Here is a 15,498-nt window from a genome sequence, read left to right as displayed (position 1 = left end):
GGCCGGTACTCACCGGTACGCAGTACCGGCACTTCTGGTTCTGACCCATGGAGTACCGGCACTTCTTGCTCAGTACCGGCATGCTGGCGGTACTCCGGTACTCATGCACCGTGCCAGTACTCAACACTCTCCCGCCGTTCTTATTATACATCCATATATATATATACAGCCGCCCGGTACTCAGTAGATGCGTCATGAGGTGCCGAACGGACATTCTCATCGCTCTAACCGCTGGAGTTTCACAGCGGCTGTCAGCTGTTTACTCCTGTCATTCAAACAGAACGTGCTGGAGAGGGGGCGGGGCTTATCTTCTCCATGTAAATACTGTGGTGGAAACGACTATGTCAAAATTAACCTATTTGACCGTGATTTAATAGTAATACACGTTTCAAAATAATAATAATAATAATGCCGAAGTAACAACATACTGAAAACTGTTAGTAAAACCATGTTTTAATGCTTTACAATTTACATACCTAGATGCACGTGTGTTGTGTTTATGCAGTGCAACTCCCACCCAGTGGGTGGCTATGTAGAGTGATAGAACAGAGCAGGCACGCCCCCGAGAGAAGGAAAGCAAGTCACGTCACAAATTAGCATTTCTAAAATGTTAGCGTGGATTAATAAAAGTGCAAAAAGACAGCGGTTGTCGCCGGAAGAAACTTCAAATACAGAGAATGCTGTGCCTGTGTTGGAAATTGTGTCTGATGGGGAGCTTTCTTTGGTTGATCCTCCTGCTCCAAGTTCTAGTGCATTAGCATTAGCACTAGCTCCGCCGCCTCCTCCAGAGCCTCTAACGTTAGCTGCTGCTGGCTCAACTGCCACCACCAACACCGGGCAAAGCGATGCACCTGACTGCTGGACAACGGAGCAGGTGCAATATTTTTGCAAGACCAATGCATGGCTCCTTCTTAAAGATAAGAAGCTAGGATGTCGGATATGCAGAGATGTCAAATCTTTGGGAATACACACTGGACAAGGACTGAAACTGTCAACTGAATGGGGTGAGTGTGCAGTGTCTCATTTCGGTGTTGACAAGGGCAAACAACAAGCTAGCCTGAGAAAAAAAATCAAAGAACATAAAGAATCACAAGCCCATGTAAAAGCTGCTGACATCCTTACATCTGCTTCACGTGAAACTATTCAACATCAAGTGCAGTCTATGCATAAATCTGAATTAGACACCACTATCAGAGTTTTTCGAACGGCATATAAAATTGGCAAACATAGCCGGCCATTCACAGACATGCCAATTGATTTGAATGTACAGAAACTGAATGGGCTGAACGTGGGCAGGGTTTTGCACTCCAATAAAACCTGTGGCGAAATCATCGACCACATAGCTCATGAGCTGAAGAAAAAAATGGCAAAAGACATTACAGAAAACCAAAGAAAACTCTGTGTTTTGGTCGATGAATCTACCACTATTAGTGGTAAAACGGTGCTTGTTGTGTGTCTACGCTCAGCATTAGCTGATGCTGAGCCCGAAACGTTTTTTTGGGAGCTGATCGAGTTGGATGGAACAACGGCTGATGACATCACAAAGGCGTTAATGGAGTGTCTTGGAAGAGATTTTAACGAGGACTTTTTAGGTCAGTGTTTCGTTTCTTTTGCATGTGATGGGGCTTCAGTCATGCTAGGGAAGAGAACAGGCGTTGCTACCCAGTTGTGTAGTAAATTCCCAAGCCTGTTTGTGTGGCACTGCTCCAATCATCGTCTAGAGCTGGCAGTTGGGGATGTGGTCAAAGAGGTCTCAGGGCTCAATCATTTCCAGATCTTTTTTGACAAACTCTATTCCTTGTTCCATGCCTCCCCCAAAAATCAGAGGCAGTTAGCGCAGTGTGCGCAAGCAGTCGGACAGCGTCTCCTGGTGATAGGGCGTGTTTTGTCCATCCGCTGGGTGGCTTCAAGTGAAAGGAGCGTCAGAGCAGTCTGGGAAAACTACCGAGTGCTTCATGATCACTTCACAAATGCTGCAAACGACACGAGCAGGGATTCCAGAGACAGAGCAAAGTACAAGGGCCTGGATGATGTGCTCACATCTGCAACGTTTGTCAGCAATCTGGGACTGATGTACGATGCGCTCACAGAGCTCAGCGACCTCTCTCGGCAACTCCAAAAAAGAGAGATGACACTGCCTACAGCAGATAGGCTCTTAACTCGAGAAATACGAGTTTTTGAATCCATGGTCACCATGCCTGGCCCACACATGACTACAGTTCATACAGCTCTAGCTGAGAAGTCCTTCAAGGGTGTTGCCCTGCGTGAGAATGGCAGGCTTGTACAGATTCATGCAGGTCAGTTTTTCCGCAGTATGGTAGAGAATCTGAGACACAGAATGACTTCCACAACCTCCTCTCATGTCAGCACAAGAGAAATCCCATTACATGGCCGGGAGGCCCGGGACAATCAGCTAATCCAGGACATGAAAGTTATCCATCCTGGAAGTTGGCCTGAAGAGGAGTTAGACGTACAGTATGGGGACGTAGAGGTGCTACGTTTGTGCGAAGTGCTGAAAGTGGACAGAAGAGAGACTGTTCAGGGCTTTCGCGAATACAAGGAAACCAGGGCATCCCGTACACCTGCTGCCATGGAGCCTCTACTGAAAGCAGTCCGAACCATCGCTGTCTCCACTAGTGAGTGTGAGCGGGCATTCAGCTGCATGAACGATATCCTTACTGCAAAAAGGAATGCTCTCTCTGTCAGCCGACTGTCCAGCCTGGTTTTCATTAAATGTAATGGACCATCACTAGGACAGTTCAATCCGGAACAGTATGTGAGGTCCTGGCTGGCAAAGGGAAGGAGAAGTGCTGATGAAAGAGCCTGTCCAGCTCCAGCCCCTGATACTGATGTCCCCATGGCCTTCTGGAGCCTTTTCTAACAATGTGAAGTATATTGCAAAGCAGCTCACCCAGTGAGAAGACTTTTGGCATAATGTGCCGATTTGTACAGATCCTGGAGATAGAAGGACTTCAGACCAACCAGGGAGTTATCTGATCAGCTTGGTGTTCAATGTAACTCTTTACCATGGTTCAGACTTTGTTACTTGCAGTTACAGTTTCTCATTTTAGATTGTGCAAATTTTGCATTTGTTTTTACATGTTCTTTGTTCATGCTCTTTATCATTTTTCTGAGTTGGAAAGTTAGATTGCATCATAGTTTACTATATACATATTTGTATTCTTCAGTGCTGAAGTATATTGCAAAGCAGCTCAGCCATGTGAGAAGACTTTTGGCACTTTTTCGTTTTTCGTTTTCTGAGTTGGAAAGTTAGATTGCATTCAAAATGTACAGAAATACTTAATTTTGTTAAAGCTTTTTATAAAAAATGCTTCTGACCAGAGCTTTGTTTCCTTGTCATTAATGTTGAACAGCACCAGAGGGGCTCTCACCTGAAAGGTCTCTGCTTCATGTGTCTTCAGCAGAAGATCTAGACTTTGATTGCTATATTTTCAGTTAATATTGACCTTACTGAGCTTTAGCCATATCCGCTGCCTATCATAAAAAATGTTAAGAACAGTGAACCTTTCTAAAATATACAGTAGTAAAGAGACAAACCCACCAGCATTATAGTAGCCAAATTCTTGTTTGTGGGCTGTATATATAAAATTGACTTGAAAAAGTTGCTGATTTTAGAGTACTGGCACCTTTTTCATTCCAATTCAAGCACTGGTTCTGGTGTGAAATAAAGCACAATAATTACATTTAAGACTGTTTCCCTTTTTTTAAGAAAAGTATCGAAAAAGAATCGGAATCGCAATTCTTGACTTGGTATCGAAACCAAAATGTTGGTACCGTGACAACACTAGCTACTCCTGACAGTTAAACCTGATATTTAGTAGGTCTGTTAAGTATTGAATGCTGATAATTCTGACGTAATTTGGCCGGTCAAAGTTGTTTGGGCTCGGATAAAATCGCTCCGTTACTTTCGTCCCGTGTTACTTTCGTCCCGGCTCTCCCTACGTGTGTATGTGTGGTGTCAGGTGTCAGTATGAGAGGATGACAGCGCGTCTAATTTTGATGTGACCCAAGAGCCAATCACAATAATACCTGCGATGCAGTGAACCAATCACCTTTGAGGGGGGGAAACCTATCGTTGATTAAACACTATCCAGTGTTTCCCCTACCATTGTGTTGGAGGGGCGCTGCGCCCCGCCAACGGAGCCCCGCGCCCCCCCCTGAAATTCAAGGTGTTTCAAAAATATATATAATATATATATTTTAAATATATATATAGCCCCAAATTGCAAATAATCTATAACTACTGTCACTTTTCACATTGAACATGTGCTCTTTTATTAAATAAACTAAACGCTTTCATTTTAAGTTGTGAGTTTAGTGTTTTTGACCCTAAGAAACACTGATGCAATAATCAATAACAATAATCCACAGCTCCTCTCTCTGCTCCAGAGGATTTAAAAAAAATATATCCCAATGCCACAAAGATGCATCAGTGACGTGGTTGAAATCTTGTCTCCAGAAAACAAAAAACTGAAACAAGCGTTATCAGTGACTGTGTGTTTGATGTGGCTCTTTGCAGTAACATAGAAAAAATGTGGCTCTTAACCTCTGACTGGTTGGCCACCCCTGGACTAGAGTTACACATATTTCAAAACACGAAGTGTAATAACTGCAGCCTCCCTGTCAGAATGACAAAGTTCCTCAGTGAAGCACAAGCCCATGTTTCTCACTACATTGTAAGTACACCTTATTAAAAAGATCAGTTCAATGCAACTAATGTCGTCTCAGTGTTATTGCATGATGTTAAAATTGGTTTGCCATGAATGTAGTGATGGATTGTAAACATTTGAAATTTAGCATTTAAGTGTTTCTCAGTTACGAGGTTGTTGTTTTAATAAATCAGACTCTGATGGTGCAGCACTGTACTGTACCTCTTTATATAGGCATTTTGTCCCTAACAAATAGTTTTTGCGCTGGTGCTTGGCTGCATTTCTTTTCCAAAGGGGGTACATTATTGAATTTTTTTTGAGAATCACTGATCTAGAGGGTAATAAACTACATTAGGTAATGCAGATGGAGACTGTGTTGTTTTTTGTGTGTTTCTGTGTGTGTGTGTGTGGGGGGGGAAGCCGGGACATGAGGAGGGCTCCCTTCAATTACCCAAGAGGCCATAATGACTCGTAGCTGTCACCTCATTTACAGTGATGCACAACTCAAAACCAAGGTCCCAAACAGACAATAAACATGATCTGCAACCGATAAACACGCATAAACACAGCAGGCGGGTCATTCCAGGAACTGCGGCAGTTTTAACCCTTTCATTCTTTCCATTGAGAGATATGCCTTGAAGAGGCAATGTTTTATTGCAAAACTAATTTTCCATCTGTATTAATCACTGCTCTTTATGGTGTGGTATACGAACGCTGCGTTTAATACAGCAACATATGTAAAAAACGGGTGACACTGTGCTGCAAAAGCCTATTTGACAACATCCTGATGTTGCTAGATCAGAAATAGGGGAAAACGTTTTTATGTGGGCTCCTGTCATCAATTATAAACATCTTAAATGCCGGTGAGTTTATATATTTACAAAAAATGTTAATATGTCTATATGCTAGTGAGCACGCTCATGAACTGTTCGCTGTATGCCTGCGCTTTTTTTTAAATAATCCGGTGCTCCTTTTTAGGCGGGGGGTGTGCATGCGCACCTGCGCACCAGTTATGTGCAGCCCTGCTTATTAAGAAGACTTTAGTGTGAGTGTTAATTGAGATGCTACAATGTTAGCATAGCGATGAGTGATCCAGACCCAATTAAGAAAACAAGCATTTTAAAAGTTATTGTCTTGCAAACCGATATGACAGAGTACGAGTTCAGATGGGTCATTCGTGGTTTTGTACGTATTTCTTTCAGATACTCACATGAGGTCCGGTCTGTATCTGTCAATGAGGGCGCACAGAGCCAGACCGCTCTTCCAAGACATCGTAAGGTCCGTTACATTAACATTCCTGTATCCCTCCGTTTGTCTCTGGCACCAGTTCAGCAGCTTACTGGATCTAGCTATGGATTCTGGTTTGGGAGAAAGAGAAGGCTTTATGGTCCACAGCAGCTTGAACATGGAAATAAATATAAACTGTTTCTGGGAAGCACTACACATTTATAGCTGGCCAAACTCATGGCCTTGGTCAGGCAAGGCTGAGCAAAGGATCATAACATGTTGTCATCCATGGCGTCATGAACCATGTTAGTTCCAGTTTTAACAAGCCAATGAGGAAGTATTATTAACCATGAGAAATGGAGGGATGCAAATGAGAGGTTAGGATAGGATGCAGAACTTACAGGAAAAAAAAAAATCCAGCTAAAAATGTACAAACAAAATAAAAGGGGAGGTCAAAGCGAAATGTCAAGGACCCAGTTAGTACACACTAAGCGGCTGCATCAGCCCATCCAGGAGTTCCATCATTCCACTACTAATTTTAACTCAGTACTCAGCCGGTAGACTTTCAAACTGTTAAAGCTATTAGGAGTCCCTGAAAAGCAACACCATGCATTCGGACTTTGTGAAATAGTTCATTGTTACATTTCAGCAACAGTGATTGCAGCAACATCCTACACTGATCAGTCAGCATATTGAAACATTTCTTTTGTAACTACAAAAAAGTGTATATTGTTTTTTTTAGAGCATGTAATAGATACGAACCATTCCTGGCCAACTTGGGTGTCGACGAGTTGATCACATTCTCCGTTTCGATGCACATTTCCCTGGCCTCCCCTGTGTCGCAGAAGTGCCTCACCTGGGAAAAAAACACATTATATTACATATCTGCAATTCCAAAATATTGAATTCCATGAAGATAACATGTGTTTTTTGTATTGCTTTTCAAATATGGCAGCTGAGATTTGTTGTACTAACTTGGCTTGGCTTGAGGAAGTTAAGGCTAATGTTGGGGTAACGTGTGGTTGGATCCACGCTGTAATGACTGAAGTTCTTACTGATGTTTTCTGGCGTGGTTTGGGGCAGGATACGGTATATACTTTCCCTAAAGCAAAGAGGAAAACAACAAAATAAGTGTAGCATAAATAATGTACACATTGTAACATTGTTATCAAACGGCACACTACAGTAGGGGAGTCACATTCCATTCAGTTCTTACGAGAGCCTCTTATCCCATTAGTACTAGCAGCGGTGGGACTGGTGCTTGAAATCACATACAGTACAGGCACATTTCCTAGTAAAGCACTTAGAGATAAATGGGTGTGTTAGAGGAGAGATATTATGCTTGTGTGGCTGTGCATGCATGTGTGTAAAGTACAAGAATATGGTATGTGTTTCAGTGTTTCAACACCCTTACCTCTCAGCTAGAACTTCGAGTGGAGTTTTTCCCTGCGCCCAGCTCTTCACCATCCAGCCGGAGTCCATGGCTGCCAGGAATCCTCGGGCGATACCAGTGCCCATGGGCCAGAAGGGCTGGAGAAACATCAACATCAAATTCAACAACCAAATATGGCTACAGAAGAACTGCAGATCTAATAATAACTCTGCCTGTGAAACAAGATTCAAAGGGGACCTATTATGCTAAATGTCAGCTTCATACTTGTATTAAGGTTTCCTACTAAAAACATGTTTACGTGCTTTTATGTTTGAAAAAACACATTTTTACTAATATTTTCTTTCTGAATATATCTGTATACCTCTTTCTGAAACGCTCAGTTTTAGCAACTGTCTCTTTAAGTACCCCCTCTTGGATTAGCCGAGTCTGCTCTGATTGGTCAGTGTTTCTGGGTCTTAAGTATTGAGCTCTTGGGTTCTATGCGTTGCCATTGCAGCAAGGGTAATGACTGCAGCAGCACTTTCTATGTATATATAGTATAGTTTTGACATCACAACATTACAGAAGTCCTGACAGATCTTTTTCCGAAAATGAGAATAGAATATATATAGCACCTAGACCTGCTTGATAATCCAAACATCCTGACTATGGGACCTTTGAAGAACAGCATAAACATCACACGTGTGGAAGAGCAAAGTTCTCTCATGGAAAGCTTTAAAAAAAACTCCACCTCCAACAGGCTGTCGCCCACGAGCCCCGTCAGCAGCGCGTGGCCGTTGCGTTGGCGCACCATGGCGGCGTTCTCTGAAGCGTACATGCAGGTGAAGTCGAACATGGCTACGTCGGGCTGGCCGTAGTGGTTGATGGCAAAGTCCAGTGTGGGCAGCTGGTGGTTAGTTGAGAAGTCGGCGGCCTCACAGGCGTAAGACAGCAGGGCAGCCTGGTCCACGTTAGCTCTGGACAGCAGCATCTCCGTGTCCGCATAGTCCTGCAAAAGAAGCATGAAATTAGAAGTTAGATGAAAACTAATAAAAGCTGAGATGTAACGAGAACTGTGGTGAGTTACAACTTACACAATCAGCAGTTCAAGGAAGTAGCAAGAGTCCTCAAACTAATAATGACCTACTAATAAGCATATTTTGTTGGCAGCTTCATACAAAATCTATAAAAAAAGCCAAATCTAGTATTGCCTGTTATTGCACTTACTATGTGACCACTTAATAAAGGGAAGCTATTTTGAAAATTATAACTTATACATTTATCAAAGTTTATTTGTAGTCAATGTAACTAATGGCTGGGTCTGTAGAGTTCTAATAATTATCTGACACATCTAACACAATATTACAGTAATAGTCTCAAAGATTTTGAGTTTGACCATCAACTGGCGGCCCGCGCGCCAAATCTGTCACGCTAGGCATTCTCATCCGGCACGCGCTGTGGCGCTGGTGGAGTGGTTAGTGCGTTGGCCCCCCACTCATTTTTGTTTTACAACGTCTCGTGAGTAATGTGCAGTACCGGAGTCCAACAGAGAGGCAGCAGCTGCGGGACAGTAGCCTGCGTACTGCGTAGCCTTCCCTGCCCTGAAAAACAAGCGATCCTTTTAGCGTGACAAGTCTGCTTTATGCGCTCCGCAGTAGCCCCAGCTAGGAGGCTCCGACGACTTGACAGTACATGCGCGTGCTCCACTAGCAACCCCCCCCCCCTCCGGTCAACAACTTCCAAAATCAGGGCTATATATAAAAATCGCTGGCCCCGAAAGTGTCTCTAGGAATTATTTTGTAGTTGGTGATCCCTGAAGTAAGGTGGAAGGGCAACTATAAACTGACAAATTAGTGACATTTCAAAAGACAGTGTAATATTTGTTGTGACCAGGATAAATCACATTTAGCAGTAGTGACATTGTGTAAACTAAGGAGTCACTTAAACTTGACAGCCCCTTTAACACACAGCACTAGAAAGAGCACTTGCATTGGAATGAACCGTGCAGTTCACAAGTCTCTCCAACATGTAGCATCAAATCACTGCATGCTTTCTAAGTGACATGTTTTCACAGAGGGCGGTGAGACGCACATTCTTCCACCTTCAGGCTCTCTGGTTGTCCAATGCCAGGCTGACTGTGGTGATGGTGGGTGAGAGGAAGGGCAGGGTAGTGGAAGAAATGATTGAGGGTGGATTTCTGATTTGCAGTTTAAATCCTTGAACTGTGTGGTAACACCGCCCCTCAGTCGCCCCCTCCACCCTTCCTTTATCCCTCTCCAAGGGGCAGGAATGAGTCAATTGCATTGCTATAAAAAGGATCTGCCCCTCTGCCAGTAAATGATTGCTTTTCATTAACACGTGCCTGCGTCCTCCAAATACCCTCAGGCTTCAGACTACAGTGTGTACCTAAACATCATTAATGTCATCAGTTAACCATGAGAATGCACACACAGACTCACATGTTCATCTAAAATTGGACACATGTGGTTTGCAAAAATGTTAATGTGAAATACTTTTGGAGACACAACCCAAACAAAGCACACCTTCAGACATTGATTAAAAAAGTAATGTCCTGTTTCCTGTGGGAAATGGCCAGAGAAAGGAACCTACTGTGTACAGTGAGGACAGGAACACTCAGTACGTGTGCTTGATTTGTTTCCTAAACACTTTTGGCATGGTTGGACCATTAGGCCTATGCTGGGCAGAAACAGAGCGAGAATAAAAGACAGAAAAAATGAAAGAGAGAGATACGAAAAGGCAATAGAGGGACAGACTTCTGATTTAGTCAGCTTTTACATGCATACTGTACAGCTGTTATATATACTACAGGGGATATAATGAGATCCAATAATTGTCACTAAGACACACAGACACGGACACACACACACAATCAGACAAAGACACACACAGAGCTTGGCTTTGATGACTCACATGCAGAATGACTCCTTTCTCCATCAGGCTCCGTTTTTTGGCAGTCATCACAAAGTAGTGCGTGTCATCCTTGTAGTAGACAATGTTTTCCAGGTCAACACCTAAAAAGACCAAGACAAAGATGTATTGTTTACCCCAAAAACAATTGTTTTCCTTATTGCCAGAGCTGACTGTCATGTCGTCACTAGAGGAGCAATTAGACGACTCGGAGCACAAAGCCCCGGAGACATTGTCATGTCAGCAATAAACCCTGGCAGGCTTGGCATCAAACCTAATGTTAAGCATTTTAATTGGATAAACTGATAAATTCAGAAATGTGGTCCAAGGACAGATTATGTCCTCAGTTTTCCTTTTTTCTGTTTCATCAGTGCTTCAGGCAGCTCCCATTGTTGTATTGCTGTATCCATGTCTATGATTTCACATTTTCCCCCACAAAATCGGTTCCTAAATCCATCTAGAGGACTCATCTAAACATTACCATTGGTGAGTGAGAGTGAAGCGCATGCAGCATCCTAAAACCGGAAGCTCCCTTACACTCTATATGAAAAATACATTTATTGCCATAAATATGATGATGGATTATCAGTAATCATTTCAAAGTGACACAATTGGATTAACCTTCAGCAGCGTTTTAGTGCCATTGAAGACAACTTTTTATCAGAAAACAGCAAAGGTAAGACATATTTGCCATTTTGGCCCCGTAAAGTGAAGGTGTGTGTTGTCTTTCCTGGCTTTCGCTGCTGTAAGTATAACATATCGCTACCGCGAGTTATGTGCTAAGTGCGTTAGCATTTTTTCGCTTAGTGCTAATTCAGAGGCTTGGTGTTACCCTTGTGTTTCGTTTAGCTAAAAATGGTTCATATCGTCAGTTAGCTGAGTTTCTTCCGGTTAAGTGGGGATGACACATTACTAGGTTGTTAAATGTAAAGAAGCCCTGAGACACAGTTTTGTGCAATATTGTTGTGTTTTCCCCGGCGGGGGCAATCGGGCTTAAGAGGTTAAGGCCTTTGCACACCAAGTCCCCATTTTTTGTATCTTGACATTTTCTGTATGTGACAAACCTGTGGATTCTCTGAGGTCTTGAAAGAACTTCTGGTTGAAGATAAAGGCCACCCCGCTAATCTCCTCGACCTTTGCCTCCGCTGAGGTGTTCCTGTTGATGAAGTTTGCAGTGATGGCAATGGCCAGCTTGCCCCGGAACTCCTTACGCCGAAACCCTGGAGGAAATGACAAGAGGAAACAGATTCAAAGGTCAGAAATCAGACCTGCATTGTACCAATATTAAACAAAAAATGAGAAACCGACCACTAAGGATGGGTATCGTTAAGGTTTTAACGGTACTACTACTTTTATTGATACCGCTTATCGATCCGGTCTTTTAACGGTACTCTTATCGGTTCTTTTTAATAAAAAAAAAAGGTAAACTAACTAAACAAATTGTGAACAAAACTAACATTGCTTTTTATTGAAATTAAATACATAATATTTCACGTCAAAAGAAACAACAATGTTTTAACAAATCGTATTAAATAATGTGATGACAGAACTGTGAACAGAATAGCTGAAACTTTAACAAAATAAATAACTCAGTTACCTCTAATCATTAACCCATGTTTGTATAACTTAGTTAACTCTGTGTGTTGCGTGACGTGGAAACGTTACTCGTGGACGGGGCTACAGAGCTGCTAGAAAGACAGTCGAACCCGGTGCATTTCTCCGTCTGGATGTGGAGCACTTTTGCTAAATGTTTCGACAAATTGCTCTTGTTACCGCCCTTACATGCTAAACTCTTATTGCACTTTTGGTAACGAGCATTGTCCACATCGAGACGGGTACAGTTTAACCACACCTCGGAGCGCGTTCTCTCCGCCATCTCCTCCGTGTGTGTGTGTGTGTGTGTGTGTGTGTGTGTGTGTGTGTGTGTATGATATATTTTTTAAATGTCTCCAGTACCGATAAAAAGACCGATAACGTCGGAGCTTAACGGTACCACGGTCTTTAATAATTCAGCCCCAGGGCCCGTTTAATAACGGGACTCGGTACCCACCCCTACCGACCACCACTGTGATTATGTTTGCTTTTACGACATATTAAACCCTGCAAATGCACACTGTAAATGCATCCAGATGCTCTGTATCATGACAACATAAACAGTATTGTTGTTTTTCAAGCCATGTGATTGAAGTTCATGGCTATCCCAGAGGGAGCCTGCTGCTTCCCTTCATTGATGCAGCTCTCAGTAGTACGGGGAGAGATCACGGTACTCTGCTCCACAGGGGTTCCTGCTGCCAGTGTGGCATGAGGCCCCAACATTCATAGAGGAAACAGACAGCCAATTCAACAATTCCTATTATTCTCTGCAGGGAGAGCTGTCAGAAATTCTCTTTGGACGTAGCAGCCAGACACAAACAAACACACGCATACACAAATGTGCACAAATGTTCATTCATACGTGAGGATCGGAGTGAGGTCATGCAGCCGACCACAGCTGTACACAAGTGAGATCATAATCGTTCTGACTGACAACCAAGTCAGCTTAGAAAACACAAACAGGGCTGTTTGTGTTTTGCCTGGTTTAGTCAAGGCAAAAACCTGCGATATATTTCTTCCAGTCAGTACATGCAGACTTGCCTGGTAGCGTGTTTCTCCTTCCATCTGCTCCAATGATGACATCAAACTCGAGTTCGTTGACAGGGTGTGTCCTGGGGTGGACCTCGGCCCTCCAGCCTATCCCTGTGAAAACACACGAGATGTGTAATCAGGCAGAAATCCATCAACAGAGCCAGCTTAAAGTCTCTGACAGATAGCTCCCTGATGGAACACATGTTCTGTTTCCATTCATTTTTCTTCTTCTTGTCATTCAGCTTATGACTCACTTACTTTCAGTTTCTTGATCTTCTGGGGGCTCAATGAGACTCTTGAATTCCACGTTGACATGGATCTCAATGCCCAGCAGGAGAGCCACTTTGAGCAGAATCAACTGAAGCTGACGAATACCTTTATTACAGTACAGAGAAGGATAGAAAAGATTGACCTACAAAACCCAAAAATGCATCACTTAAGCACATCAAACTCTTTATCCAAGCAAATAAATCATATAGGTAGTGTTAGAAAACAATAGCACGACAAAACTCACTGATATGATCGATAGCACCAGCACAGAACTTTCCATAGAACTTCTTGGCCCCGAGGCCCCTGAGGTCCTGGATGGTGAAGGGCCAGAGGTGCAGCACATTGTTCCGAGAGAAGGCATCCCTCTTCTCTAGCAGCACCACTTTGGCCCCCAGGAAGGCCAGCTCGATGGCTGTACGTAAGCCACATGGCCCCGCACCAATGATTACACACTGCATACAGAGAGAAGCACATGTTATAGACAAGCTCTGAGAAAGATTTCAACCATTGTCATGGAACAGCAGATCCACTGTCCATCTTTCACAACAGGCTGGAAACCCAAAAAAGCATTACCTGTTTTGCAACACGCAAAGAGAATACAAATGTATGAGAGTGAAATCAAGCTGTAGTTATTAACATGCTATTAACAAAATAAGCAAGCTTGATTGGTCTATGTTGATGCTTGACATGCACCTCATTTAAATTTAAGAAAGAAAATCCATTGCAACTCAATTTTGCGTGGATTGGAAAATGGTCATGGGCCCACCTATCAATACTATCAAGGTCCGAAAGATAGGGCAAAGCTTAATTAATTAAAGATAAGTCAAGCTAAAATATGACAAAATAGCTAATTTAATTAGCTTGACTTATGTAGGATAAAACTGGACCACTTAAGATAACATAACATACCAGTGTTTCCACTATATACAAATAGTGGCGGCGCAGCGCCGCCGCTGAAATATGCGCGCCACTACTAGGGGGTAAAATAAATTTTTTTTTTTTTTTTTTTTACTTTTTATTAAAATAATAATAAGTGGCGACCCTTTTTCATTTTTGATTGTTTGTTATGTGGATTTGTAGTATTTGTGTTACTGTATGTTCAATAAAGGTGTATTTTTGCTAAATGTTGAGACATTGCCACTGTGGGGGATGTTGGCTTATCAGGCTCCCGCAGCTCACAGCCAAAGTGCGAGCGTGGGAGCGAGCGAGGGAGAGGGCGCACCGGTACCGGCGCTGTTGTTATTAGAATCTGATGCTAGCAGCGCTAACGGATATAAGAAGTAGATGTTTCTACAACCACTGTGGAGGAGAGCTCTCCTGTCAGACTGAGAGGCTCAGTGAGGTGAAGGACTCTAAGTGTTTAGATAAGTTAATTTTAGTCGAAGTTATCTCAGTGGGTCTCAAACGTTTTGACCACAAATTATGTAAACACATATTTCCAAGGCACTCCTTTATAATTATTAGGATAAATAAAAACAGGTTTGAAATCATTCCAATGTATACTATAGGACAGTAATCCAAAAATATCGTTTAAAGTTGGAGAGATACAAAAATATGCATAAATAAATAAATAAATGTTAACTAGGTAAAATAAGATATGAATGAACAACAAAAATAAAATAAGCTACATTTATTTGTTATTGGCTATGGTAGGTTACTGGTTATGTTCATATACTTATTTGATTATTAAAATGTAAACCGATCTTTTTCATATGGGTGTTTTAGAGTTGTACCCCCTAGATCAGGTCACTAGTAATTGTGTGCTCAAAGTGCACCAGATTGAAGCATTTTACCTTAAAATGTTCAACAAAATCTTCCCGGGGGGGCATACCCCCGGACCCCTAGAGGATGTGACGTCCACCCCCCAATTCAAACATGTTCATACAATAATGAATACATTTGAAGACATTTTGACGTATATAACCTGTGTCAATAAGTTTCTGTTTTTGTAGTGTATTTGCCTTTTGTAGAGATTTTTCATTTATTCTTTATATATAAAATCTCTTCTAGGGCAGCAAATTGGCTAGAACCGGCCCTGGTACTAGGCCTCAAGAGCCTTTCTTGTGCTAACACATAGAAACAAATTGGCGGGGCGCACTTCGCACATGCACACACTAAAAAATTCCACGCGCTCCGTGCTCACATTATGCTGGGCCCACGTGCCTTAGCACCGCTGCTATGACTCCATCCTAGGGGAAACACTGCATACTGTAAGCTAACATGAGCAAAGATAACATAAGCCTAACTACATTTAGATAGCATGGCATAAGCTAAGTTACAAATTGTATTCATCTTAAAAAGGAAATGTTATTAGTTGGTTGATTAAATGAACTTTATTTTTAGACCACAGTTCAAAGACGCACTAGTCTTTCAATTCAACTTTTTAACAACAACAAATACAGCCGC

General features: G+C 42.4%; 1 protein-coding gene across 6 annotated transcripts in view; it reads right to left on the bottom strand.

The window, feature by feature from the left end:
- The window catches only part of mical3a (microtubule associated monooxygenase, calponin and LIM domain containing 3a), an 80,561-nt gene that overhangs the window by 41,340 nt on the left and 23,723 nt on the right, over window positions 1–15,498 (bottom strand). For all 6 annotated transcript variants that reach the window (XM_034223404.1, XM_034223400.1, XM_034223401.1 and 3 more), the window contains exons 3-12: window positions 13,337–13,544; window positions 13,081–13,197; window positions 12,832–12,933; window positions 11,262–11,417; window positions 10,201–10,301; window positions 8,021–8,278; window positions 7,312–7,427; window positions 6,873–6,999; window positions 6,660–6,753; window positions 5,881–6,028 (exon numbers count right to left, since the gene is read on the bottom strand). In XM_034223404.1, coding sequence (XP_034079295.1) covers window positions 5,881–6,028; window positions 6,660–6,753; window positions 6,873–6,999; window positions 7,312–7,427; window positions 8,021–8,278; window positions 10,201–10,301; window positions 11,262–11,417; window positions 12,832–12,933; window positions 13,081–13,197; window positions 13,337–13,544 — 1,427 coding nt within the window. The remainder of the gene's footprint in view (window positions 1–5,880; window positions 6,029–6,659; window positions 6,754–6,872; window positions 7,000–7,311; window positions 7,428–8,020; window positions 8,279–10,200; window positions 10,302–11,261; window positions 11,418–12,831; window positions 12,934–13,080; window positions 13,198–13,336; window positions 13,545–15,498) is intronic.

Source organism: Gymnodraco acuticeps, unplaced genomic scaffold (genome assembly GCF_902827175.1).
Source record: "Gymnodraco acuticeps unplaced genomic scaffold, fGymAcu1.1, whole genome shotgun sequence".
NCBI classification, from domain to species: domain Eukaryota; kingdom Metazoa; phylum Chordata; class Actinopteri; order Perciformes; family Bathydraconidae; genus Gymnodraco; species Gymnodraco acuticeps.
Note: the sequence above shows the minus strand (reverse complement) of the source record. Positions and strands in the feature narration are given on the sequence as shown.